The following is a 27,538-nucleotide window of genomic DNA, read 5'->3' as shown; positions in this document are numbered from 1 at the left end:
CCTTGATGCCCCTGAACTGAAGAATGGATAAGAAAAAATGTGGTACATTTACACAATTGGGTACTACTCAGCAGTAAAAAATAATGACATCTTGAAATTTGTTTCTTTGGAGGCAAATGAATGGAACTAGAAAAAAACCATCCTGAGTGAGGTAACCCAGACCCAGAAAGACAAATATAATATTTACTCACTCATAAGTGGCTTTTAGACATAAAGCAAAGAATAACCAGGCTACAGCTATCTAGAGAATCTAGACAACAAAGAAGACCCTAAGAGAGAAATACATGGATCTGACTAGGAAAGAGAAAAAGTCAAGGACCTCCTATCCTTTGGGAGTAGAAAGAGGATGGGAGGGAGAAGGGGAGGAAGGAGGAGGAGTGGGGAAGATATATAACTCAATTAAAAACAATAAAGTATAAAAAAACTGTCATTAAAGAGAACCTGAGTAGACCGTCTGTTGGTCTTATTTTATAAGTTATAATGTGTCTTAGAATTATGAGATACTGTTGTTATTTTAATACTTAATAACATGGTCAATTTTCTTATGCATGGAATAAGCATACTTTGATTTTGACTGTGACTTTTGATTGGTATTGTACATCTTGTTATCCTTACTATGAAAGTAGAATTTCACAGAAAAATTGCCAAGCAGTTTTCTATCATTATATATACATACATACATATATATATCCGCCAATATATAAAATTTTACACTTAACATTTGTATATCAGGAATATTTCTGGGGACTATGAGATGGTTCAGTGGTTGAGAAGTCTTGCTACTCTCCCAGAAAACTTGAATTATCCCCAAGACACACATGGTGATTCACAACCATCTTCACCTCAACTTCCAGGGAATCCAATGCCTCTTCTATTTTCTATGGTACTAGACCTGCACATGGTGTCCAGACATATGTCCAGGCAAAATATTCATACACATTAAAAATCAAAAAACTTATTAAAAAATTTCTAGAGCAATTTTTCTTTTCTTTTCTTTTCTTTTTTCTTTTTCTTTCTTTCTTTTTTTTTTTTTTTTTGGTTTTTCGAGACAGGGTTTCTCTGTGGCTTTGGAACCTGTCCTGGAACTAGCTCTGTAGACCAGGCTGGTCTCGAACTCACAGAGATCCGCCTGCCTCTGCCTCCCGAGTGCTGGGATTAAAGGCGTGTGCCACCATCGCCCAGCACTAGAGCAATTTTTCAAAGACTTATAATACATATTATCCAGAGGCATCCCAAATGTTATAAATCAATTTTTTGTTTTATTATTTTGCTATACATGAAACTCACTATAAGTGTAAATAAAATAAAAAATTCCTAAAAATAGATCATTATTAAAATTTCTGTATCAATGCTAATTGTAATACCAGAATGACAATTATATTTCATGGTAAAATAAATATTGTTTTATAGAACTATTTAACATTTTAAGATTTCATTGAACATTTAATAGAGCTTAAAATATCATATTAAAATGTTTTAAGTCCCTCCCCTACACCCCTCCTTCCCTGCAATTGATAAATTGTGTGGAGGTGGATGCTTGGGTATGTTCAAGATTTGGCCTCACCTGTAATCCACAGCTATGGCCTAGGCAGGCATTTGTTGCTGGAGGTATAATGGATGCCAGTACTGCTCTATAAGAGTATGGAAGACCATCCTCATACGTGATTCCCTAGCAGGTGGCTTACGCGAAGCTGCCAAAGCCTTAGATAAAAGCCAACTCCATCTTTGTGTGCTTACGTACACTTGTGATGAGCCTATGTATGTCATGTTGATGGAGGAACTTTGTGATAACCACCAAATCAACCCAATTAAGGTTGAAGACAACAAGAAACTAGGAAATAGGTAGACCTCTGTAAAATTGATCAAGAGGGGAAGCCATGGAAAGTGGCTGGGTGCAGTTATACAGTGGTTGAGGACTATAGCAAAGAATCTCAGGCCAAGGATATCACTGAAGAGTACTTCAAATGCAAAAAGTGAATAAATAAAAATTTTGACTCATTTAAAAATAAGAGGTTTTAAGAGTTGCTGGGGTAGGTGCCAAGTATCTAGGAAGAGGCACTGTCAACTCAAGTGATATAACTTCATTTAAGATGTGTGTGTCTGTGTGCGCGCAATGCATATATTATATTCACATATATGTTTTGTATGTAATTTTATGTAACACATAATGAGTCTTTGATGATGTATCAAACATCCTATAAGTATCTGTTCTTCCTCCATCTCCCGTATTGACTACCTTCATCTTATCCCCAATTTAAATTCCCCCTCCTCCAGATTTTCTACTTTTTCCCTGTATTATCACTCATTCCCTGCTTCTCCCCTCTCTAGATCTACCCCAACATCATTTTCAGGTAAATAGAATCAACTAGAAAACAATTGCAGTAACCCAGAAAGATAAAAATCTCTCTTCTCCTTGCTCTTCTGTAGTTCCTAGCTCCAAATCTTCAGATGTGAAAATATAACCTGGAGTAACCACTGAAACCATATCTTCCAAATAAAAACATATGAAAGCTCTTGTGTAGGATTGAGCCAATAATTAAAATTCTCAAAATCTAACTGTACCCTTTTCACACCGGTTTTTTCTAAATTAGTCTGCACAAAATTTAAAAAGTATTTATTTCTGTGATAAGATTCAACTACATAAAATTTTCACAAATGTCATCTTATTAAAAGGACTCAGCCTTTTCATAATCTGTAATGAAAATTTCATTTGCTGGACGTGGTTCTTCTTGGAACCTAAGTTGGTTGTCTGGGTTTCTCTCTTCTATAGCTCTGACAAACCACTAACTCCAATGTGACTTTTAAAACAAAGTGTTTCATTGGGCTTGCAGCTATAGAGGGCTAGAATCTGTGATGGCGGGGCAAAGGCATAGTAGCAGCAACAGTTGAGAGCTCACATCTTAATCCACAAGGAGGCAGAAGAACACACTGGTGTGCTACTTGTAATGCTATACTTTGTTGTCAACTTGATTACATCTGGAATTAACTGAAATCCAAACAATAGAGGGCAAACCAATGGGGGGATTTTGCTTGAGTTTTGAAGTAGGAAGATCCAGTTCTAATTTGGCTCTTGAGCCAAATTACACACCTTTAATCTGGAACACACCTTCTCCTGGAGATTTATATAAAGACATGGACTAAGGAAGCTTTTGCTCTTGGCCTGTCTGCTTTCAGGTCTATTCTTTCACTGGCATTGGAGCCTACTTCTTTGGGATTTTAGTGTATACTGAGGAAATTTAGCTGAGATATCCAGTCATGTAGACTGAGCAGCTACTGGATTCTTGGACTTTGTTTACTGCTAGCTGTTAATGGATTAGCTGAAGCACAACCTAAAAGTCATGCTAATACGTCTCCTTTCTAGATAGAGATTAATTCTATAAGGTCTGTTACTTTAAGCACTCCAACTTAAACACTTGCCTTTTGAAACCTCCAAACTTGCCTAGAGTGACAGATATTTCAACAAGGTCATAATTCTTAACCATTTTCACACAGCTCCACAAATTCCAAACCAAGTATTCAAACTTATGAACCTATATGAGCCATTCTCACCCAGGCCACTACAGTGGTAGGCATACTTGCTGTTATAGCTAATAATAACAATAATAATGATCATAATGAATATTACGGCAGGCACTTGCACACATAGTATAGCTGGTTTTCATACTATATATAGTAAAACATTGTATATAAAATAATACTTTTGCAGGTCTCACAATCTGTTTCTTTTTCTCTTTTTTCCCTTTTGTTCTCTCTCTTTCATTCTTTTTTTTTCGAGACAGGGTTTCTCTTGTGGCTTTGAAGCCTGTCCTAGAACCAGCCTAGCTTTGAACTCACAGAGATCCACCTGTGCAGGTTGGGCTGAACTGGAAACGACAGAATAGAAAAAGGTTTGGAGAAACTCAGATTTGGCACAATTTCTTTTCATCAATGGCCTCCTGGGATCACTTCAGGAGGCCATTGGTGAAAGAGCATGTGCAGAACTTCTGGCACATTGGAAAAGCAATGGGAAGCTTTCCTAGGACTGAAGCAGTTGTGCAGTGGAGTCTGAGGCTATCAGTCAAGCTATGTGTTCTGTGCATGGCAGAACCAAAAGAGTGAAGACCATGTAAAATAAGATCCGAATATGCTGAGCAAATTCCAGATACGATGTACAGAGCTAGATCATTTGATTTACACTGTAGAGTTTTTGTTTTCCTTTGATCTGAGTGGAAGTCTGCACTGGTTCTTTGGATTTGGAAAAGAGAAATAAAAAAAATTGTGATTTTCAGGAGCCCACAGTAGAGAGCTTTTGGGCCTGTTTTTAAAAAAGACTTATTATAAAACATGTAAAAAAGTTATTATAAAATGTTTAAAGTGTTAGAATTTTTAAACACTGGAAGACTTCTAAAGTTATAGTATGCTTTAAATTTAGATATTAAGAATATTTGGCGACAAAAATATGGAGGTTTATAGACTAGTAGTGATGTCTTTGAATGTCATGTTGACAAGGGGTCAGTTGTGTTGGCTAAATTTTGTTAACCTGGCACAAGCTAAGATACACATCTGAGAAGGAATTTAAGTGGATAAAATAGCTCTATTAGATTAAGGTGTAGGCAAGTCTGTGGGGACATTTTCTTGATGAATGATTGATGTGGAATGGCCCAGCCCACTTGGGGTGGTTTGCGCCTAGAGTGCTGGGCCCACACTGTGAAAACGAGGTAACTGAGTAAGCTATGAGGAGCACAGCAATAAACAGGATTTCTCCATCACCTCTGCTTGAGTTCTCGCCTCCAGATTCCTGCCAGGCTTGACTTCACGCCCTGGCTCCCTGTATGATTGGACTGTGACATGGAAGTATAAGTCAAAAAGAAGCCCCACCTCAAAGTTGATTCTTTTTTTTGTCATGGTATTTATCATCGAAAAAAGAAAACAAACTAAAAACATAGCCCTTACACTCAAAGCCTCAAAAGAACATCATTAAGCTGGGAGGTGATGGTGAATGCCTTTAATCCCAGCAATGGGGAGGCTGAGGTAGATGGATCTCTGTGACTTTGAGTCCAGCCTGGTCTATAGAGTGGGTTCCAGGCCAGCCAGGGCTACACAAAGAGAAACACTGTCAAAAAAAAAAATAAGAAAGAAAGAAAGAAAGAAAAGAAAAAAGAAAAAAGAAAAAAAGGGAAAATAATTTAAAAAATCTGCAAATGAACCATATAGATCCTTATAACCCTGCAAAAGACTCAACTCCAGGCCAGGCAGTAGTGTCTCATGCCTTTAATCCTAGCACTGAGGAGACAGAGGTAGGTGGATGTCTGTGAGTTGGAGGCCAGCCTGGTCCACAGGGAAAGTTCCAGGACAGACTCCAAAGCTACACAAAAAGAAACAATAAGAAAAACAAAAAACCCAATTCCAAAGAAGAGAAAGTTGGGGAATAGCCTTGAACTCACTGGCACAGGAAAAGACTTGAACAGAACACTGTTAGCATAGACACTAACACTAATAACTAATAAATGATACCTCATGAATCCGAGAAGCTTATGCACAACAAAAATCTTCATTTTGGGACAAAGCGACACCCTACAGACAGGTAAAAGACTTTGACACAGTGGAAATTTATTACAGTGTTAAAAGCAAAGGAATTATGAAAGTTACTGACAATTTGGTGGGTTTGGGAAAAACCATGAGTGAGTGAACCTGACACAGAAGACGAATGGCTTATGTTGTCTTAGAGGGAGGAAGAGTGAATATTAGAACACATCATATATAAAATGTAGGCCAAAAGGGTAACACTGGGGAGAAAGTTATAAGGACACAGGGCAGTTGTTATAAGGATATATGTTGGACAGAACCAAAACACTATTATGGAAAAAGCATATAGAAGTGATGGAACGGTGCTATTAAAGGCACTGGCTGTTCTTCCAGAGGTCCTGAGTTCAACTTCCAGTAACCACATGGAGGCTAACAGCCATGTATAGTGGGATCTGATGCTTCCTTCTGGCATAAAGTTATACATGCAGACAGAGCACTCATATATATAAAATAAATGAATACATCTTAAAATAAAAAAGCATGTAGGAAGCCGGGCGGTGGTGGCACACGCCTTTAATCCCAGCACTTGGGAGGCAGAGGCAGGCGGATCTCTGTGAGTTCGAGACCAGCCTGGTCTACAAGAGCTAGTTCCAGGACAGGCCCCAAAACCACAGAGAAACCCTGTCTCGAAAAACCAAAAAAAAAAAAAAAAAAAAAGCATGTAGAAACCTTAGTAAAGACATAAAATGTTTCAATGGAGACATTCTTTATTGATGAGTAACGTTGCTCCAAGAATCATTGTTTAAACTGGGAACTCAGTGCCAAATTTCAGACACTTCTAGTGCTTGTTGGCCAGGGAGGAACCAGCATCTCCTGCAAAATATAGGTTATCCATGATTGCCCACCAGAACTTGATAGCAAGATCCTATGGCCAAAGAGAACATGTACTTTTATCACAGTACATTGAGAAATCAAGCTGGAGCTGAGTTGGGAGTTTTCTCTCTATCCCCCAGCCTTCAAAGTCTATGAATTTGCTATGCAATCTGCTAGGAAGCAGTCATCCATTATTACCAACTGTGAATCCAGTGAGCTATCTTAACAACCTGCTGAGAAAACATATACATTCTCAAATTATGGAAAGTTACAAGGATGACCCATTCCTTTCTCACTGGCTTTGTGACCCCTCCACAGAGAAAACTCATGCCAGGTTTTAAAAAAATAATCATTTTTATTCTCTATGTCTGTCTGTGTATGTGTGCATACACAATAGTGTGTGTGCCTGTGGACAGTCAAAAGAGGCATATGGTCAGATCCTTTGGAACTAGAATGACATGTATGTGAAAGTCACCTGACTTCCATGGCGGGAAACAAAGTGAAGCCATCTGGAAGTATAGCCAATGCTCTTCATCAAGCATTAATTTCCCCAGGCAGCAATTCATTTCCTTATACGTTTGCTATTGTTGGAGAGTTTATTGTTTGCCTCAGGTTTCCAAGAAACAGAAATGGCAGGGAAGCAAAATCATGCCAACATTATCAAGTAAATATTTTGTAAGTTCAATTATGTACATATTTTATGTGTTTCTGTGTATATGTGTGCGCCGTGTGCTTGTAAGGACCTGCAGACTTCAGAGGCATTGAATGTACTACCACGAGTGTGTCTGCAACTGAACCCGAGTCCTCTGCCAAAAAAAAAAAACAAAAACAAAAACCAAAAAAAAAAAAACAAAAAATGGTAAACACTCCTGTTGAGTCAACATTCCCACCTATTTTTAAAAAGTAGTTAAATAACAACCACAACTCCCCTTCCCTTTTCTCCCTCCAACCCTTCATACATTCTCACAATAATTTGTGGAATTGATGACGTTTGTCTTTATTGTTACACACACACATATTCATAAACATATGATCATAACCTCCTGATACTGTTCTTGTTTAGGTATCTCTGGTTTTAGGTTTGGCCACCCTGTACCCAATACAGGGCTCACACCTGGGAGATAGTTCTGTCTCATTATTTGTTTATAGTTCTTTTTTAAGGGTGGAATCCTCCTACTTCCCTGTCTGTTGTCATTGTTCTTGTTGGGCACACAATGTTGAGGTATTATAGGTGTAACTTCTCTGACATTTCTAAGAGACCAACTCACTCAAGAAATCCTTCTAATCTGGTTCTTAAAATCTTGCCACCCCTTTTAAGATGTTCTCTGAGCCTCAGGGGCAGGAGCTGCACTGTAGTTGTATCAAGTAGGTCTGAGGTCTCAGCTATCAGCTGATCTCTGCATTATAAAATTAGGCTTAAAGAACTGTTTGCTCTAAAGAGTTTTTAAAAAGTACTATACTTGTTTTAAAACTCAGGAATTATGCTAGCCTAGCAAATTGGCAGACATAGGTTCTTTTTCTTGTTCAGAATTATTATGTATACAGTGTTCTGCCTGCATCTATGCCTGCTGGCCAGAAGAGGGTAGCAGATTTTATTACAGATGGTTGTGAGCTACCATGTAGTTGCTGGGAATTGAACTCAGGACCTCTTATCAGTGCTCTTAACCTTTGAGCCATCTCTCCAGCCCCAGATATAGATTTCCTAAAATCCATGACCTTGCTAGCCCAGATCAGGTTTCCAGTACCAGGAATGATTTTTGTCCTGTTGAGAAGGTCTTCAATTATACAGTAGCTGGTTACCACCACACAATCCTAACTCTTTGGTATCTTGTCAGGCTGATCACTGTTGGGGTTCATATGGTTCTTACTTTCCTATTGCTGTGACGAGACATCATATCCAAAACTTATGAAAGAAAAGATTTTCTGGGTGGGGTGCTGCACACCTTTAATCCCAGCACTTGGGAGGCAGAGGCAGACAGATCCCAGTGAGTTCAAGGTCAACCTGGTCTACAAAGTGAGTTCCAGGAGAACAAGGGCTGTTATATAGAAAAACTCTGTCTTGAAAAACTACACACACGCGTGGAAGAAAGAAAACATTTCTTGGCACTCATGCTTGCAGAGGTTAGAGCCCATGATTATCATGGCAGGCAGTCTGGCACCAGGCAGACAAGCACAGTTCTGAGCAGTAGCTAAGCCCTTACCTTACATCATGACCTGAAAGTTGGAGGCAGAGAGAAAGAGCTAACGTGGAAGAACATAAGCACTGAAACCTCAAGGCCACCCCAGCCCCATCTTCTAATCCTCCCAACAATTCCAAGTGGAAATCAGTCATTCAAATATAGGATCATATGGGGACCATTCTCATTCAAACCACAATAGAAGTCACAGCTGGGGAGGGCTATGGACTGCTTCTCTTACTTGGCAACTTGCACTATATCTATTACCATGCCAGTTAGATTAAATGAAGGTGGGGCTGGAGAGATGGCTCAGTGGTTAAGAGCACTGAGTGCTCTTCTGAAGGTCCTGAGTTCAATTCCCAGCAACCCACGTGGTGGCTCACAACCATCTGTAATGAGACCTGGCGCCCTCTTCTGGCCTTCAGGCATACATGGAGGCTGAACATTGTGTACATAATAAATAAATAAATCTTTAAAAATAAAAAAAAGATTAAATGAAGGTGGTTTTGTCGTTAGATCCAGCTCAAATCCTTCGAAGTCCTGCATCCAAATTGTGCAACAAAACCGACTTACCTTCAAGCTTGCAGAGATGACCAAAGGAAAGAGAAAGCCCCTAAATTACTTTGGGAATCACACAGACTATCCTAAACAAATCAAATGGAGATTTCTCATACTGGTGTTTTTATTAGTGCAGGATTCTTGGGAGGAGGCACTACAAAGTCAAATGATACAACGTCATTTAATATACACATGTACGTATATCCATGTGTGGATACATAATCTCAGTTGCACTATTATGTATTGTATTTAACTTTAGGTATGTGCAAAATAACAACTCTTAAGCATTATCAAACATTGGTATTTGTTCCTCTTTCCTGTATTCACCTTTCCCATCCTGTGCCAAACTAGAAACTTCTGCCTCCAGTCTTCCCATTTTTCTCCTCACAGCCCTCACATCCAGCTAGTGCCCTCCCCAGCCTCCTCTCTAATCACCAATGGAACACCATTCAGCTATAAAGAAATCTTAAATCAGAAAAGTTTGACACATAGAATCAACTAGAAAACAAGTACATTAACCCATATTCAGAAAGATCAATCTCTCTCCTCTTTCATTTGTGGTTTCTGGCTCTAAATTCTCAGACGTGAAAAGATAACCTGGACTAAAAGAAACCACATCTTGCCTTCCTAATAAAAACGTAATGAAAGCAAAACTCCTGTGAAAGAATGGGCCAATAACAAAAATGCTCAGAATTTGACTATACTTTCCTCAAACTGTTCATTTCTAAAATATTCTGGAGTAACTTCCAGAAAGTATTATATCTTACATGAGATTCAAATACATGAAAAATTTTTTTTAGCATATCCAAAATGACACGTAATTCGTTTTTTTTTTTTTTTTCAGTTTTGCAATGAAAATTCTCTTGACTGGATTTGGATGGATCTTCTTAAGGTCCAAAGAAGGTTGTGTTTTCTATAGCTGTGATGGATCACAACTGCTAAAACAAGTTTTAAAAGCAAGTGTTATATTTGGCTTGCAGTTACAGAGTGTGAGTATCTGTGTTAGCAAAGAATGGCCATGCTATCCCATAATAAGGAGGCAGAGAGAATACACTGGGAGTGTCACTATCTTTTGTATCACCTTAAAACTTCCTGAGAGTGACAGATGTTCTCCAACAGGTCATACCTCTTACCCATTCTCAGTTAGTACCCATTTCAGTTAGAAACCCAGTATTCAAACTTACGAGTCTTTGGGCCCATTCTCACTCAGAACACTAGTATAGTTGTATTCAAAGGTACTGTCCTAGCCATAGAGGGCAAAACAGACATTATTCCACATCTTGTAAGTGGTTTTTATCATATACAGAGTCACATATAATGAGTTAGGTATTACACTTTTTCTGGGTGGTGGTGGCACACGTCTTTAATCCCAGCACTTGGGGGGCAGAAGCAGGCGAATCTCTGAGTTTGAGGCCAGCCTGGTCTACAGAGCTAGTTCCAGGACAGCTAGAGCTGTTTTACACTCTTACACACACACAAAAACCTGTCTCAAAAATCAAAACAGAACCAACAACAAAAAAGAATCACACTTTGTTCTCTCAGTGTTTCTACATTTAAAAATGTATCTATTAGTTTTTGTTTCAACTGCTTTGAACATTTTATTCACTTCATACTCACCTGTATGTCTCTGTGTATGTATTTATTGGGAAGTATACATGTGATTGTCAGAATACAACTTTCAAGACTCGGGTTTTTATTTACACAGTGTAAGACCCAGGGAGGTAACTGAGATAATCAGGTTTTGCATGAGAACTACTCTTAGCTGATGCACCTCATGACCAGTTTTCTTTCAATCCTCACAATGGAGGCGAGCTGATCAAATGCAGCATCGCATACTTACGCTGGTAGAAGTGCTACCCACTGCACTTCTTGTCACCGTGAGATCACACGGGTTTGTGTAGGGATGTGAAACAGAAATGCAGGCATATTCTGGCTATATGAAAGATGTTTCTTTCTTTCTTTCTTTTTTTTTTTGGTTTTTTTTTGAGACAGGGTTTCTCTGTGGCTTTGGAGCCTGTCCTGGAACTAGCTCTGTAGACCAGGCTGGTCTCGAACTCACAGAGATCTGCCTGCTTCTGCCTCCCGAGTGCTGGGATTAAAGATGTGCGCCACTATTGCCCGGCCCGGAAGATGTTTCTGAACATTATAAATTGATTTTCCACATCCATTTCAAAGTTTTCCACCACTATGAAATTCTTTTATGGATATAATCAGAACTATGATTGCTAAAGGCTTTTCCACATGATCACAGATGTATGGCATCTTCTAATCTTTCATGAGCATTACACCAACTGGAAATGGGGAAGGCTTTTCCACAGTGCTTACATAAGGTCTTTCCCACAATGCTTACATCCATTTGCCTACTGTCTAGCGTGATGCCTTTTACGACTGTCATGCCAACTGGAAGTGAAGGTTTTTTTCAACAATGCTTAGATGCACAAGGTTTCTCTCCACTGTGACTCCTTTCATGAATGTTAAGATAACTGGATCGGGCAAAGGTTTTTCCATAATGCTTACATGTGAATTCTTTTATGATTATGACAGGAACTCAAAATGGCAAAGGTTTTGCCACAAGAATACACACACAAGGTTTCTCACCAGTATGAATTCTTTCATGAATGGTATGTACAACTAGTCAAGCTGTTTCCACAATGATTACGTACATAAAGCTTTTCATAGTGAATTCTTTCATGTCTCTTTTGATGAGAAGAACTCCTGAAGGCTTTCCCACAATGCTGACATGCATAAGGCTTCTTTCCAGAGTGAATTCTTTCATGAAGGTCACGATAATCCGAGGTGGAGAAGCTTTTCCCGCAATGCTTACATGCATAAGGCTTATCTCCAGTATGAACGATTTCATGTCTCTTAAGATAAATGGAGCGGGTAAAGGCTTTTCCACAGTGCTTACACGAGTAAGGCTTCTCTCCAGTATGAATCCTTTCATGAATGTTACGATAATAAGAAGTGCTGAAGACTTTCCCACAATGTTTACATGCATAAATCTTCTCTCCCGTGTGAGTTCTTTCATGAATTTTACAGTGCTTGGAACTGTTGAAAGCCTTTCCACAATGTTTACAGGCATAAGAAGTCTTTACATTATGATTTTGTTCGTGGCAGTTATGCAGACTGGGAATGGTGAAAGTTTTTCCACAGTGCTTACATGTACAAGGCTTCTCTCCAGTGTGAACTCTTTCATGAGTGTTATAAGAACTCAAAGTGGCAAAGGTTTTGCCACAATGTTTACATGTATACAATTTCTCTCCAGTGTGGATTCTTTTGTGAGTGTTACAAGAATTGGAACTGGTGAAGGTTTTTTCACAATGCTTATGTGCATAAGGCTTCTCAGCACAGTGACTTCTTTCGTGAATGTTACAATTACTAGAATGGGTGAAAGCTTTTCCACAATGCTTACATTCATAAGGCTTTACTTCTCTGTGAGTTACTTCATGTTTCTCAAAACATGTTTTCTCACATTGCTTACAAATGTAACTTCTCTCTCCAAGATGACTTTTTTCATGGTTGACGAGGTCACTGGAATCAATGAAAGCTTCTACACAATGCTTACACACAAAGGGTTTCACTCCTGTATGGATTCCGTGATTTTTCTGGTCACGTGTACATCTCTTTAAGATGTTCTCACTGAGTTTCTCTCCAGTGTGAATTCTCTCCTGAGGCTGATCAGAAGGAAGACTCCTACAGGCTTCATTACATTGTTGGTTTTTATAAGGTTTGTCTCTAGGAGAGGTTTCAAGTACCTGAAGTGATTCAAAATGACTGATATCTTTCCAATGTTTCGTTGGTTTAAAAGACTTCACCACAGCTTCCTGACATTGAAATTCATTGCTTCTACTTTGGTCTCTTTGATAAACTTGTAAGGATGAATCATCAATGACATTCCTTTCATGTAATCTGCTTTCATATACTGTTTTTGCAGGAGGCACGTCATTATTAACCATATTCTCTGGAGTAGATTCCTGGTTTTCATCACACTCAGTATCACGCTGATATCCACAGTCTTTCTCAACCACTTGAGTTCTGCAAAAATAATGAGAACAGCATTACTGTAGAAAAAAAATATTTGAGGCTGGCTTATGGAGTACACTACAACCATACTATCCTGAGACAATAGCAGAATGTCTCCAATGTTAAGGACAATATGAACCACATGTAAAGACCCTGGCATGTGTAAAGACGGAGAGTGGTGATATTTATTTAAGAATTATGAAGGAGCTGTATCATAGGGTCAGATATAAAGAACAATTCCAGCTCTTCGAGCAGATCCTCCATCGGCAATCATGTGGAGAGCACATAAGTTCCTGTTGATCTGAAGGATCTGATGCCCTTCTCTGGTCTCCACAAATGGTTTTGCACAGGTGGTGAATACAAGCACACATATACATACACATAAAATAAGTGACAAACATAGAAAGAGTGAATATGAAGGCAAAAGTCCTGGTGTTAGCAGACAGTCATAATAATCACATAGTCCTCGAACAGTATGATATTTTGACATTTGAAATACTTAGCCTGTGTTGGCTAGTTTGTTATCAGTTCAACCTGAACCAGAGTTGAGAACATGGCTAGATCAGAGTGGCTTGTAAGCAAAGGCTGTGGGAGCATTTTTTAATTCCTGATTAATGAGGTCATGTTAGGTAATATGTTCCTGGGCAGGAGTACAGGAGCTGTAAGAAAAGTATGTTAGTAATCCATGAGGAACAAGCCAGAAAGCAGCCTTCCTCCCCGGTCTTCAGTTCAGTTCCAGCCTCCAGGTCCCTGTCTGTTTTAAGCCCCTATGCTGCCTTCCCTTGCTGGGCTATAACATGGAAGTGTAAACCAAAATATGCCCCATTACTCAAAAGATGACTTTGGTCATGGTGTTTAACACAGGAACTGAAAGCATCATAAAACAGAAGTTGCTTACCAGGTTCACAGGGGTAATCCTGAGAGAGGTGACCATGTGGTTTTTATGAGGGCTATGAGAAGGTCTAGACTACTGGGCTCTTTCAGAGCTTCTTACATGACACATTGGTGATATTACTCGATTACACAGATGAGAAACTCAAATACTGAATGAGACAGTTCAATATTGTTACAGAAATTGGTGTAGAATCAATTTGCAATTAGATATATTTGGATCATTTGGTAGGTTCGCAGTTAGTTGTCCTACCACTCAAATGTTTGATGTAAATTGTTTTTGTTTGTTTGTTTGTTTTTGTAGATAGGGTTTCTCTGTATAGCCCTGATTACCCTGGAACTCACTCTGTAGACCAGACTAGACTCAAGCTCAGAGATTTGCCTGCCTCTGCCTCCCGAGTGCTGGGATTAAACAGGTGTGCCACCACCACCTGACTGTAAATTGCTTTCTATTGAATAAAAATTACCCCAGATTTCGGCTGAGATCTCTGTGGTCCTCTTCAATATTTTCTTCTAGTGTTTCCTCTAGAAATAAACCCAAAGAGTTCATTATGACAAATTCAATGCTTAGAAACAAGTAGAATCTAGTTCTTATGACATGGATGCATTCATTAAATTCGATAAATATTCCCTGCAGGAATTCAAACCACAACACCACACACATAACCAGGACACAGTTGCTCTCTGACTGCTGACTGAATAAGCAAGGGCAGTGTGCTGGTGTTTATTTTTTATTCATTTATTTATTTTTACCTATGGAGATCAGGTTCAAAAATGTTTCCTTCATCACATCTCTGTAGAGCTTCTTTTGCCTATCATCCAACATCGCCCACTCTTCTACAGTGAAGATCACACCTACATCCACAAAGGCCACCGGTTCCTAAAACAGTGCACATATTAGGATGGTTAGTTTTAACAGCCAGGTTGATGACATACAGAATCGTCTAGGACAGAAATTACTGAAGACAGCTCTATAAGTGATTATGTAGATAAAGGTTAACCCAAAACATCCATAGGATACCGTCTTGAGTTTTTGCTGTAAGAAAGGCAGATGCACAGTCTCAGTTACTATTCTGCTGCTGAGATGAGAGCTCATGATCAAGGCAGCTACTATAAAAGGAAGCAACGGATCAGGGCTTGCTCACACAGTCAATGATTGTCACAGAAGAATCAGGACAGGCATGGAGTGGGAACAGTAGCTGAATGTTTTACTCCTGAGGAAAGGCAGCAGGCAGAGAGACAGACACAATGCCTGGAATGGGCTTTTGAAACTCAAAGACCACTACTAATGACATCCCCTCCCACATATTGCCACATCTCCTAATTCTATCCTAATTCTAACTTCTACTAACTGGGATGAAGCTTTCAAACATATGAGCCTATGAGGGCTATTCACACGTAAAACAACACACCCACCTATTCGAGATGCAGCATTTCGTGAAATATAAAGGGTTTATATTAGTGGAAGGTGGGAGCCGAGACACAGGCAACTATACACCAATCTAGTTCTGATTGTGTGTGATTTGATCAGCTGCTTCAGAATCCTGTATTTTACAGACTATGCCCTTAAATTGTGAGATAAAATAATAAACTCATTCTGCCTCAAGTCACTGTTTTCTGAGTCATTTCTGACAGACAGATGGAAAAGCCTAACATAACAAATACATTTTTTTTTTCGAGACAGGGTTTCTCTGTGGTTTTGGAGCCTGTCCTGGAACTAGCTCTTGTAGACCAGGCTGGTCTCAAACTCCCAGAAATCCGCCTGCCTCTGCCTCCCGAGTGCTGGGATTAAAGGCGTGCGCCACCACGGCCCGGCCTAACAAATACATTTTTTTAAAAAGTGGGACCATTGTTGTAAATAAACCTAAGCAGGGCATTTAGAACTTGTTTTGGAAGGAATGTGGAGGAACTGGCAAAAAAAAAAAATTCTTTAGAGAAGGAAAAATCTAGAACACATTGAATGACTCTAAGAAAAAAAGGTTGATAGAAATGGCATGGACCAGGAAGGTTCAGAGGAGACAGAGAGTCAGGAATTTCAGTAAGGGCTATGCTTGTGCAATTAGGATTAAGAACAGAGCTGTGTTCTGTCCTACATCAGAGAACTTGAAATGAACGTGAATGTAGAAAGTGTTGAATACTTTAGTAGAAGAAACGAGGGTGAACAAACTAAAATTCCAAACAAGCAAAGCAAATGCAACTGATGACACGATTAGCACTAACCACTGAACCAGAGCGAAGCAGGCAAGCACAGAGCAAACACAGGGACCGGGTTTGCACAACGCCCATTGTACAGAGAACTGAACAATGAACCTAGCATTGTGTGGGTATCCTTTGGACAAACATCTTTAATGGGCTGTACCGATATCTGCTTTAAAAATAGAAACAAGCAGTCCCTTTAGTAATGGCATGGTAACTCCTTATTGTACTCAAATACCTTTTGGGAATCATATGGAACATAGGGGAAATAGGCAGACCTGCACTTACTTCAGTCTGAGGTACATGCGCAATAAGGTAACCTGTAGTGTGAAAAGGAATGTTCAAGAATAATCTTTCTTTTTCTGTTGTTACAATATTTTTTCTTCTAAACAACTGGGCTTGCATATGTTTAGAGTCTGATGACTCTGGGAATGTCATGTGCATTAGGCAGGTTTACCAAATGACATCCTGTCAGTCAAAACACTAATCCTCTGTGGATGCTGCATCCTCCAGCAACCAATTCCTCTTTCTTTCAGTCTCCCAGCTAGCTGTTGATACCCGTGAGCACCCTCACTCATGTAGGCTGTTAGCATCTTTCACTATAGATTGATTCCTATAGTGTGCCTTTGCTTTGAATGAACTGGGCCCTGCCCAGATCCCAACAACAGACTAATTTAGTTCCTGGCAAATGGGTACATAGAGGGAAGTAAATCAATTCTCTCATTACTAAAAACTTCCCGCTCACTTTCTATACCTTTTTCATTGTGGTATCTATTGCTCCAATGTCTAACTAGTCAGTTTTGTCAATAAGAATCATCAACCTAGCCGGGCGGTGGTGGCGCACACCTTTAATCGCAGAGACAGGCGGATCTCTGTGAGTTCGAGACCAGCCTGGTCTACAGGACTGGCTCCAGGACAGGCTCCAAAGCCACAGAGAAACCCTGTCTCGAAAAATCAAAAAAGAAAAAGAAAAAAAAAAGAATCATCAACCTAAATAAATCGTCGACCACGTTCTACAATAAAGGATATATCTTTTCTGACATGTTTTCCCTCCAGGAACAGATGAGAAATTGTATAGATTGCTTTTATCTCAACTTGACACAAGCTAGAGTCATCAGAAGGAGATCCAGCTACAAGGCATTTTCTTATTTAGGGACCAGTGGGAGAGGGCAAAGCCCACTGTGGATGGTGCCGTCGCTAAGCGGAGAGTCCTGGGCTCTATAATTTATTTATTTTTATTTCATGTGCATTGGTGTTTTGCCTGCATGGATGTTTGTGTAAGTGTGGGAAAGATCCTAGAACTGGAGTGACAGACAGTTGTGAGCTGCCAGGTAGGTGCTGGGAATTGTACCTGGGTCCTCTGGAAGAGATGTCAGTGCTCTTAACTGCCGAGCCATCTCTCCAGCCTCCGTCCTGGGTTAGAGTGGTATATCATTTGTGTTATAATAAATAAAGCTTGCCTGAAGATCAGAGCATAAAACAGTCACACTGGTCAGGTGTACAGATCAGGCAGTGGTGGCACACACCTTTAATCCCAGTAACCACACTAGTTAGTCATAGAGGCCAGGCAGAGGTGGTGCACGCCTTTAATTCCTACACTGGAGAGGAATAGAAGATGGAAGGAAACAGGTCCCAGTTCAGGCTCATTCTAAGGATTTGTGGAGGCAAAGAAAGAGTGAACAGGAATTGGGCAATGTGGACGACTCTGATGGGCCCTATCAGAGACATGCCATTGCTCAAAACACATGTAACAGAGTTAGCATGAGGAGTTTAGTGAAAACTGAATGAGAAGGCAGGGTAAAACCAGGAGAGTGTGGTCACGTGACCTGGCTCTCAGCCAAGATGGCGACCACCACATGAAAAGTTGTCATGCTACAGTGCACGGCCACACACCCCTGCACAGGCTAGCTGAACTCAGTGGGTTATAAAAACTAAAAAGGAAACCAAAAGGCACATAAAATTAAGAGCTGGGTGTGCTGATGGTGTAAGGGCTAGATACGATTACATCACTTCTATGTAGGAAATTCCCAACAATAAACATATATTTAAAACGGCTGTTATCTTAATAATAAAACAGTAAAACAGATGTAGGGCTAGGATACAGGTAACCAGGTGTAAAGCTTGCTGTGCAAGCCTGAAGACCTCAAACCCCATGGAGGATGAGAACAGTGAATCCTTACTCACCGTGGGTGGGAGTTTAAATTGCTGCAATTAACAAGCCATCAGTGTGAGCTTGTCTCAAAAGGGAAAAATAGAAATACTATTTCATCCAGCGTACATCTCTCCTCGTATAATGAAAACAATCCATACACTACAACAGATACTCGCATTCATGGTCATGGTTGCTCTAGTCCTAATGGGTGGAGAAATATCAGCCTGGATGTCCATCAGCTGATGACCGGATAACAGTCACATCACACACACACACGCAGGAATATGACTCCGTAATGACCAAACTGAAGTGCTGGATGGAACTGGAAATGTAACTACCCTGTGCCGGGTAACCGAAAGGTACAGAGTCAAACAAATGCTGTCTCTTTACCTCATATATGGGTTCTATCTTTAACCTCTTCCTGTATGATTCAGAACTGGACTGAGTGTCTACACAGAGCATGGAGAAGGCAGGCTCCATGGGATCTGTGCGTAGGTGGGACTGGGACGGGAACGGTAGTAGGTATGTGATGTGGTGGACACGGTGTGGCTATGGGAAAGGGAAGAGAGAAGGAGTTTACTGTATCAAGGTTCAGGATTCTCCTCGGCTATGCAGTGCTTTCCAGGCCAGCCTGCTGGTACACAAGGGGCGGACCAAGCCTTTAATCCCAGAATGCATGAGGAAGGCCAGGGAGAAGTCCAAGTCTAAAGCTAGTCTGGTCAACACAGCTAGTTTCAGGGCTGCACTGAGAAACTCTGTTGCCAAAAGCAAAACAAAACAAAAAGAAAGAAAAAATATATTAAATACTAAATAAAAATCAACAATAAAATGAAAATCATAGTGACCACACATACAAGTGTAATAAATGTGTTATAAATGTACAGCACACTCAAGTCAATTTTTAACAAAACAATGTCTCCAGCAGGTAAGCAGCTTGTTTGTCATTCTCTCCGATGAACATTTCGAAGCTTTTCAATTGCTCAGAAATTACATTACCTACAAGACCCAGCTATCTGAAGGCTAAAGGAGGAGCTGAAATGTTAGTACTTCTCCTCAAGGAATGTAATCTTGAAAATGACTCCTTACAGAAAGCACACTCCCAATCTCTTCTGCTCCAAACAGTGTAGAGCAAAACCAGGAGCAGCAATGAAATTCAATTTAATTCCATGAAGCTCTTCACCAGACTCGCTGCCCTTCTTCATATTCGGCAAAGTTTGGAAAACTTCGCAAAATTCCAATTTTAATCTCAAATTTGATCACTGCATGCCACTTCTCCCAGGGCAATGGTAGGATGAAGGTGACTCACACTCTCCCTTCTGCTCCTGAAATCCAGTCCAGAGTCTCACATCCAGCTTTGTTACAGAAAACCTGCTGTGGTCTCCCTTTCCTCTCCCCCCAACAGATCACAGAGACCTTCTCCTCCCACATTCCTTCCTCCAGCTCATCTCTTTTCCCAGTCTCTCACACCAGCAGTCATTCCCTGGGAACACAGCAGCTGAGCAGGCCAGGAGAAAGGTTAAACAAACTGGATTCCTAAACTACCCCCTCCTCTCCTCCAAAGGCAACCCCCCCCATCATCCCCATCTCTGCAACAGAACACTTACACAGCCTTCTTGCCCCCTCTGCCCACATCTCCTGGGGATCCCGCAGACCTTCTCTTCCTTTCCTCCCTCTGCCCACTTGTTGTTTTACCCCAAGCCCCAGCTCAGAGCAGGCATTCTCTGCTAACAGACCTCTTCTGTCTGGGAAGCAAGTCAACTGTCTGTAGATCTTCCCCTCTCCTTCAGTTCCTACAGATCCAAGTATAAAAACACAATCAATAACATTCAGGGCAGTATGTTTCTACTACAGCCCAGCTATCTTACAACAGGTCCTGAATATCCCAACATAGTTGAAGCACAAGAAACAGACTTTAAATCTGACTACATGAATATTTAAGAGGTCCTTAAAAATGGAAATGAATAAATCCCTTCAAGAAAGCCAAGAAAATACAAACAAACAAAGGAAGGAAATGAATTAAGTTTTTCAAGACCTGAAAACAGAAATATAATAAAAAAAAAAACTCAGGAAATTCTTGAAACGAAAAATTTAGGAATTTGAACGGCAACTACAGAGGCAAGCTTCACCAACAGAAGGCAATAGGTTGAAGAGAGAATTTCAGGTGTTGAAGAGACAATAGAAGAAATGGATACATCCATCAAGGAAAACGTTAAATCTCAAAAACTCCTGTCACAAAACATCCAGAAGATCTGGGACACGATAAAATGATCAAACCTAAGAAAAATAAAAATAGAGGAAGAAGAATACCATTTCAAAGGTTCAGAAAGTATTCTCAACAAAATTATAGAAAAAAACTATCCTAACCTAAACAAGGGCATAGCTATAAAAGTACAAGAAGCATACAGAACACCAAGTTGCCGGGCTGTGGTGGTGCATGCCTTTAATCCCAGCACTCAGGAGGCAGAGGCAGGCGGATCTCTGTGAGTTCGAGGCCAGCCTGGTCTACAAGAGCTAGTTCCAGGACAGGAACCAAAAGCTATGGAGAAACCCTGTCTCGAAAATCAAAAACAAAAAAACAAAAAACAACACCACGTAGGTGCACATGCCTTTAATCCCAACACTCGGGAGACAGAGTTAGGCAGATCTCTGTGAATTTGTGATCTCTGGTCTACAAGAGCTAGTTCCAGGACAGGCTCCAAAGCTACAGAGAAACCCTCTTTCTAAAACACTAAACATACAGAACAAGAAAGAGTATTAAAAGATGTAAGGGAAAAAAAACCAAGTAACATATAAAGGCAGACCTATTAGTAAGACTGACTTCTCGATAGAAACTAAAAGTCAGAAGAGACTGGGCAGAGGTGCTGTAAACTCTTAAGTGACCACAGATGATGGCCTATACTATTATACCCAGCAAAACTTCCAAATACCATAAATGGATAAAATAGGATATTCCTTGATAAAGTCAAATTTAAACAATATTTACTCTAAATCTAAGTGTACAGAAAGTCTAACAGTACAACTCTAACCTATATAGGTTAACTATACTCATGAAAAAACAGAAAATAAATAATCTGTGACCAGCAAAATCAAGAAGGGAAAGCACACACATGCACACACACACACAAACACACACCGTCACCACCAATCAACAAGACAGACAAACCATTATTCAAACTAATTAAAAGGCAGAGGTAGAATATCCACATTAACAAAAAGAAAGAAATGAAAAGGGGGCATAACAACATACACCAAAAAAAAATCCAGAGACTCATAATGACATGTTTTAAAAACCTGGACTCCACCAAATTGAAAAATCTAAGATACAGATAATGTTCTCAATAGGTACTACTTACCAAAGTTAAACCAAGATCAGACAGACAATTTAAATATAATCCCTCATGAAAAAGAAGTAATTAAAAGTTTCTCAACACTTCTCCCCCGAAAAAATCCAGGACCAAAAAGTGTTTCAGTTCAGAATTCTACCAGACATTCAAAAAAGAGTTAATGCCAATGCTCTTCATATTATTCCACAAAAGCGAAATTGAAGGAATACTGCCCACTTAATTTTGTTATGTCACTTGTTGCACTGATATTCAAACCACATATAGATCCAACAAAGAAAGAGAATTACAGACCAATTTCACTTACACATGAATGCAAAAATACTCAGTAAAATACAAACCCGAGAACACATCAAAAAGATCATCCACCATGATTAAGCAGGTTTCATCCCGGAGATACACAGATGATTCAACACATAAAATAAATGTACTCCCCCATATAAACAAAAACAAAACAAAACACATGATCATCTCATTAGATGTCACTTTGATGAAAACCAACACCCCTTCATGGAAAAAAATCCAGGAGAGATTAATGATACAAGGGACATATATAATCATAATAAAGGCATTTTACAGCAAGTCAACAGCCAACATCAAATTAAATGGAAAGAGATGTAAAGAAATTCCACTAAAATCAGAAAAAAGAAAAGGCTGTGCACTCTCCCCATATCTACTCAATATAGTACGTTAATTGCTAGCTAGAGCAGTAGGACACCTGAAGGAGATCAAGGGGCTACAAATTAGAAAGGAAAAGGTCAAAGTATCTCTATTTGCAAATATTTCCTAATATTAGCTCCCTGACGACGCAAAAATTCCCAATCAAGCCAAATCAAAACAAGCCAAATTAAGAAATATCCAGGTTTAATGGAAGATCTGCGCTCTCGGGTGGCCCCGAGGGGAAACCGGGAAGCTGGGAAACAGGACCACTGGGAGGGAGAGAGACCACTGTGTTTTTTTTCTGGGGGGATCACTTAAGTACCCTGGCCTGCTGGGATTTGAAGTCCAGACCAGGCCTGGGATAGATGCAGAGGGACTGGGGGCCTATACTCCCAACCTAACATTCCAGACTCTTTGGCTATAGGGGTGACAGAAAATTGGAATGGTAATTATGACAAACATTTAGGCTCTCTTTGGAAAAAAGGGAGTAGACTCAAATCCAGCTACTTCCTGCGGGCAGGGGGCAGTGTGGAGAAGGCGGGGCAGTGTGGAGAAGGGGAGAGAGCCAGGTGTCCACATTTAGCGAGAGGTGTGGCTGGAAAGGCATCCCATGAACTGTCATCCCGGAGAAGGCAGGCATCATTCCTTGGGGGAGATGAGAAGGCAGGTGTCTAGGAAAAAAGTTGTTATCGCTAAAGATGAGTGTGCCAGAATGAGGAGCATGTAGGCCCTTCATTGTGGCATCCTGGAAAACAGGAGGGTGGAAGGTCCTGTCTGCTGGACAGACCACGTGTCTTGAGCAGGTGCCCGCTTGAGCTGAGAGATGGTCCCAGCATGGGTGTCCCAAGAGCTTGGCAGCCGAGGGGGTGCTGAGGATTATGTTAAGGAGAAAGGGCCTGCCATAAAGCAACTCAAAAGGGCTCAGGCCTGTAGGGGAACATAGGGTAGCCCTGAGGCGAGGGCCAAGACAACCTGAATTCAGTGGAGAGCTTGGTAGGTTGTTGTTTGATGAGTCCCATTGTCCAGATGTTGAGAGCTTCTGACGTGAGCTCCATGACCCTGAGCTACCGCATCTGCTGTTTCCCTGGAGACCGGAAATGCTTCTGTCCGTCCTGTAAAAGTGTCCACGAGTGTTAAGAGATAACAGTTCAAAGCCAGGTCTGCTTTAGTCCCTGTAAGCCTCTTACAGAAATCTTTTAAATTGAGCCTGCCTGATACAAATGAACAAAGCTCACATATGTATGGTTTTTTGGTCTCTGTGCTCTCCCCCCTTCCCCCTTAGCCATGCTCTCTCACAGCACCTTGCTGCCTGAGGCACTGGCCCCTCCCCCACTCCCTCTGGCCCAGACTCCCGACCCCTCCAGCGGAGCACCATTCTTTCCCCAGCCCTAGTTGGAGGTTCACGGTCAACTTCCACCTTCCCTCCTCCCCCTCCTACCACACAGCTCCACTCCAGGACTGCCTCTCCAAACTGGGTTAGTCCCTCCCCTGCTCCATTTTCTCTTCCAAATCTCTCTCAGGTAAAAAAGCGGCCAGCTTCCTTTTCTACTAATCGGTCTGCTACCTCAGTCAGTACAAGATATTAGAAAAGAGTTAAAAAAAAAAAAAGTTGAGGATGGTCCCCAAACTCCTATACGGGAATTGGTGAAAATGGCCTTTAAAGTTTTTAATGCCCGAGAAAAATCAGCTGAGTCTTCCCGACAGACAAAGCTACAACAATCTATAGGCCCAGGCCTTAGCAACTGCCCTAAGGTCACAGGAAGTGGGACAAGGGAAGTCAATCACAGGGCTCTATCAAGCATGGCCTAAATGGTCACTTGGCACGATATTGCACTACACCTGCTCCGAGGTTGTGCCCTATCTGCCAGCAACCTGGACACTAGAAATCACAATACCCCCATGCAGGCTTGTCCTCTATGCCAAGCCACAGAGGTCCCGCCTCATCACCATCAGCAAGTGAAACTGTACTAGCCTTCAAACGTCTCAGCCTTGCAGAAGATTGGCTCCCCAAAAGTGGTATATCCTATAACCCTCTCCTAGCCTAGGGTCATGCTACAAGTGGCAGGTAAGTCCATTACTTTTCACTCGGGTCTTAAGTTTCCCTCACCAATTTCAGATATGGGGGTAGATGGGACCTGTTCCTCCCCACTTAAAACTCTGCCACTGACCTACATTCTTGTAGGACAATTTTTCTCCCATTCTTTCTTAGCTATACCTGCTTGCCCAGCACCCTTACTGGGTGGAGATATCCTTAGCCACTTCCTCAAAGCTTTGTTCTACTTCTTGGAGCCCCTTTTAACCCCACCCATCTCCAAGATTCTATTTGACAGGTTCACTCCTCCTGCCAGTCATGTGCCCAGGCCAACCCACAAGGAGCTTTCCACATATACCACCTTCGTGAACACCAACTGGGCAAAGATTGACAGGTTAATTTCACCCATGCCTACTCAAAAAAATTCTGTTATCTCTTAACACTCGTGGACACTTTTACAGGACGGACAGAAGCATTTCCGGTCTCCAGGGAAACAGCAGATGCGGTAGCTCAGGGTCATGGAGCTCACGTCAGAAGCTCTCAACATCTGGACAATGGGACTCATCAAACAACAACCTACCAAGCTCTCCACTGAATTCAGGTTGTCCTGGCCCTCGCCTCAGGGCTACCCTATGTTCCCCTACAGGCCTGAGCCCTTTTGAGTTGCTTTATGGCAGGCCCTTTCTCCTTAACCATCACCTCCCAGTTCAAACTCCTCCACTGGCGGAGTACCTACCCTACCTCTCCCTTTTAAGGTCCCTTCTCTGTTCACATGCTGACAGTTGTCTTCCTGCCACCACACCAGTGGACTCTAATGCCCCTAAACCTGCCCCACTCTCCCCAGGGGACAGAGTACTCCTCACACAGTTAACTCCTAGCTCTTTCAAGCCTCGATGGACAGGACCTCACATAGTAATCCTCAGCACCCCCTCGGCTGCCAAGCTCTTGGGACACCCATGCTGGGACCATCTCTCAGCTCAAGCGGGCACCTGCTCAAGACACGTGGTCTGTCCAGCAGACAGGACCTTCCACCCTCCAGTTTTCCAGGATGCCACAATGAAGGGCCTACCTGCTCCTCATTCTGGCACACTCATCTTTAGCGATAACAACTTTTTTCCTAGACACCTGCCTTCTCATCTCCCCCAAGGAATGATGCTTGCCTTCTCCGGGATGACAGTTCATGGGATGCCTTTCCAGCCACACCTCTCGCTAAATGTGGACACCTGGCTCTCGCCTTCTCCACACTGCCCCGCCTTCTCCACACTGCCCCCTGCCCGCAGGAAGTAGCTGGATTTGAGTCTACTCCCTTTTTTCCAAAGAGAGCCTAAATGTTTGTCATAATTACCATTCCAATTTTCTGTCACCCCTATAGCCAAAGAGTCTGGAATGTTAGGTTGGGAGTATAGGCCCCCAGTCCCTCTGCATCTATCCCAGGCCTGGTCTGGACTTCAAATCCCAGCAAGACAGGTCCTGACCCCTCCCTGGTGGTGGGCTCAAGACCACTCCCCAGGGTACTTAAGTGATCTACACCCCCCCTCCCCAACACATGGTCTCCCTTTCTTCCTCCCAGGGGTAGCGTTCCTGTGGCTTCCCGGTTTCCCCCTTGGGGCCACCTCAGAGTGCAGATCTCCTATTAAACCTGAATATTTCTTAATTTGGCTTGTTTTGATTTGGCTTGATTGGGATTTTTTGCGTCGTCAGGTAGCTAATATTAGGAAATCTTCCTAACATTTATGATATATATCGTCATGTTTGGCTGCTATCTCTTAGAAGCCTGTTCTTTTCTAATGAGAGACAGAAAGGGAGTGGACCTAGAGGGGGGGGAAGGAGAAAGGAACTGGAAGGATAAGAGAGGGGAAACTATAATCAGGATATACCATATGAGAATGAAAACGTTTTCAATAAATGGAAATAATCCACTACAAACAAATAAAATGCGAAACTAATTTAAATTTTTCTCTTTAAGGCAACTGCAGTCAGGGGAAGAAGAAAAAATTTCCTGAATAGTGTCATTTTGTAAAACTTAAGTAAAACCAACCAAACAAACAACAAACAAAACCCAACAAAACAAAAGGAAAAATGCAAAACCACCTTGGATGAGGTGTTAAGGTGCTGAGACAGCTCTGTGGGAAATTTCTCTCACACCAAGAGGTAAGGGAAACAATTCCGAGTCAGACCAGATGGGGTAGGGGAGTGAAGAAGCGTGAAATGAAATCCAAGGTAATAATGGGAAAAAAAAAAATCTAAACCAGCGCAAACCGAAAACTCCACAGATCACCCAAGTCCCCACACAGCACAGCAGCCTGGATGATCAACAAGCTGGATCAACAACCCGCCAGCGCTGCAAAAATCCGTGTAGCACAGGTTCATGGCAAGGACCCACCCAAGAGTGCTGGGATTGTGATGAAGCGGCTTCACAGGACACAAAAGTGGGGCGCTCGGGGCTCAAGGCCGCCTGTGGGGTGCACACTTCAAGCACAGGTGGGCACAGGCATTGCTGAGCCAGACTCCACCTTCCACTGGACTTCACAGCGCCAGAGGAAACCCCACGTGCTGGCGTCACAGAACTCCAAAGCAACTGAAGTCCCACATCCGCCCCCCAGGATTCCAGGAGCCCAACGCACACTCACCATTGTGTGCTTCTGATGTGTCTAGGTGTCCTCCCAAAGAGGTCCGCAGAACGCACAATCGCCCCAAACAGGTACTCACAAGAATCCCCCGGTAACAAGCGTTAAAAAGGCTTAGGGCACAAGCGCTGCAACCATCCGTACTTACTCCTGATTGGACAGCTCAGCGTCTTTTAGTAATATGGTCCCTGATTGGCGCACTGTACTCCGCCCGCGAAAAGTATCAAAACATTTTAGAAAAGCTCAGCTGCAAGTCCTGACTGCCTGCTCTCTAGAAGAAGGCGAACTTCTGTGAATTCAAAGCATTTCAGGGCTACATGGTGAGACCCTGACCAAAAACGAAACAAAGAAGCTCGGCATGGTGCAGGCATTTCTAATCGGGATCTCTAAGTGGAGCTAGTCTGGTCCAGAGAACTAGTTCCCGGACAGACCATAGTACCAGAGAAAAGCTGTCTCGGAAAACCAAAACAAGTAAGGAAACAAAAATAAACAACAATAACAAC

General features: G+C 41.6%; 1 protein-coding gene and 1 pseudogene across 2 annotated transcripts; one reads left to right on the top strand and one right to left on the bottom strand.

Annotated features, from left to right (window-relative positions):
• The first annotated feature begins 1,607 nt into the window (after positions 1 to 1,607).
• On the top strand, positions 1,608 to 1,977 carry LOC121432349 (annotated as a pseudogene).
• A 7,261-nt stretch (positions 1,978 to 9,238) lies between these two features.
• On the bottom strand, positions 9,239 to 27,147 carry LOC121432346 (zinc finger protein OZF-like). Of its 2 annotated transcripts, XM_041630202.1 has the most exons (3): positions 27,039 to 27,127; positions 14,781 to 14,907; positions 9,239 to 13,148 (listed from the first exon to the last, which is right to left on the bottom strand). In XM_041630202.1, the coding sequence occupies exon 3, from the start codon at positions 13,067 to 13,069 to the stop codon at positions 11,726 to 11,728; it is 1,344 nt and encodes a 447-aa protein (XP_041486136.1). In that variant the 5' UTR covers positions 13,070 to 13,148; positions 14,781 to 14,907; positions 27,039 to 27,127; the 3' UTR covers positions 9,239 to 11,725. The 2 variants fall into 2 exon arrangements, 1 of the variants encoding a protein (XP_041486136.1); XR_005972190.1 differs by lacking the exons at positions 9,239 to 13,148; positions 14,781 to 14,907 and adding an exon at positions 23,058 to 23,488 and having other exon boundaries at positions 27,039 to 27,147.
• Positions 27,148 to 27,538: the final 391 nt, after the last annotated feature.

This window comes from Microtus oregoni, unplaced genomic scaffold, assembly GCF_018167655.1.
Source record: "Microtus oregoni isolate MIOR12 unplaced genomic scaffold, Mior012 000034F_ref0000314, whole genome shotgun sequence".
NCBI classification, from domain to species: Eukaryota; Metazoa; Chordata; class Mammalia; order Rodentia; family Cricetidae; genus Microtus; species Microtus oregoni.
The sequence above is the reverse complement of the archived record's forward strand: the minus strand, read 5'-3'. Positions and strand labels throughout refer to the sequence as shown.

Bases quoted from the DNA above. Each gene is read 5' to 3' on its own strand.
- LOC121432346 (XM_041630202.1), bottom strand. From the start codon at position 13,069: ATGGTTAATAATGACGTGCCTCCTGCAAAAACAGTATATGAAAGCAGA.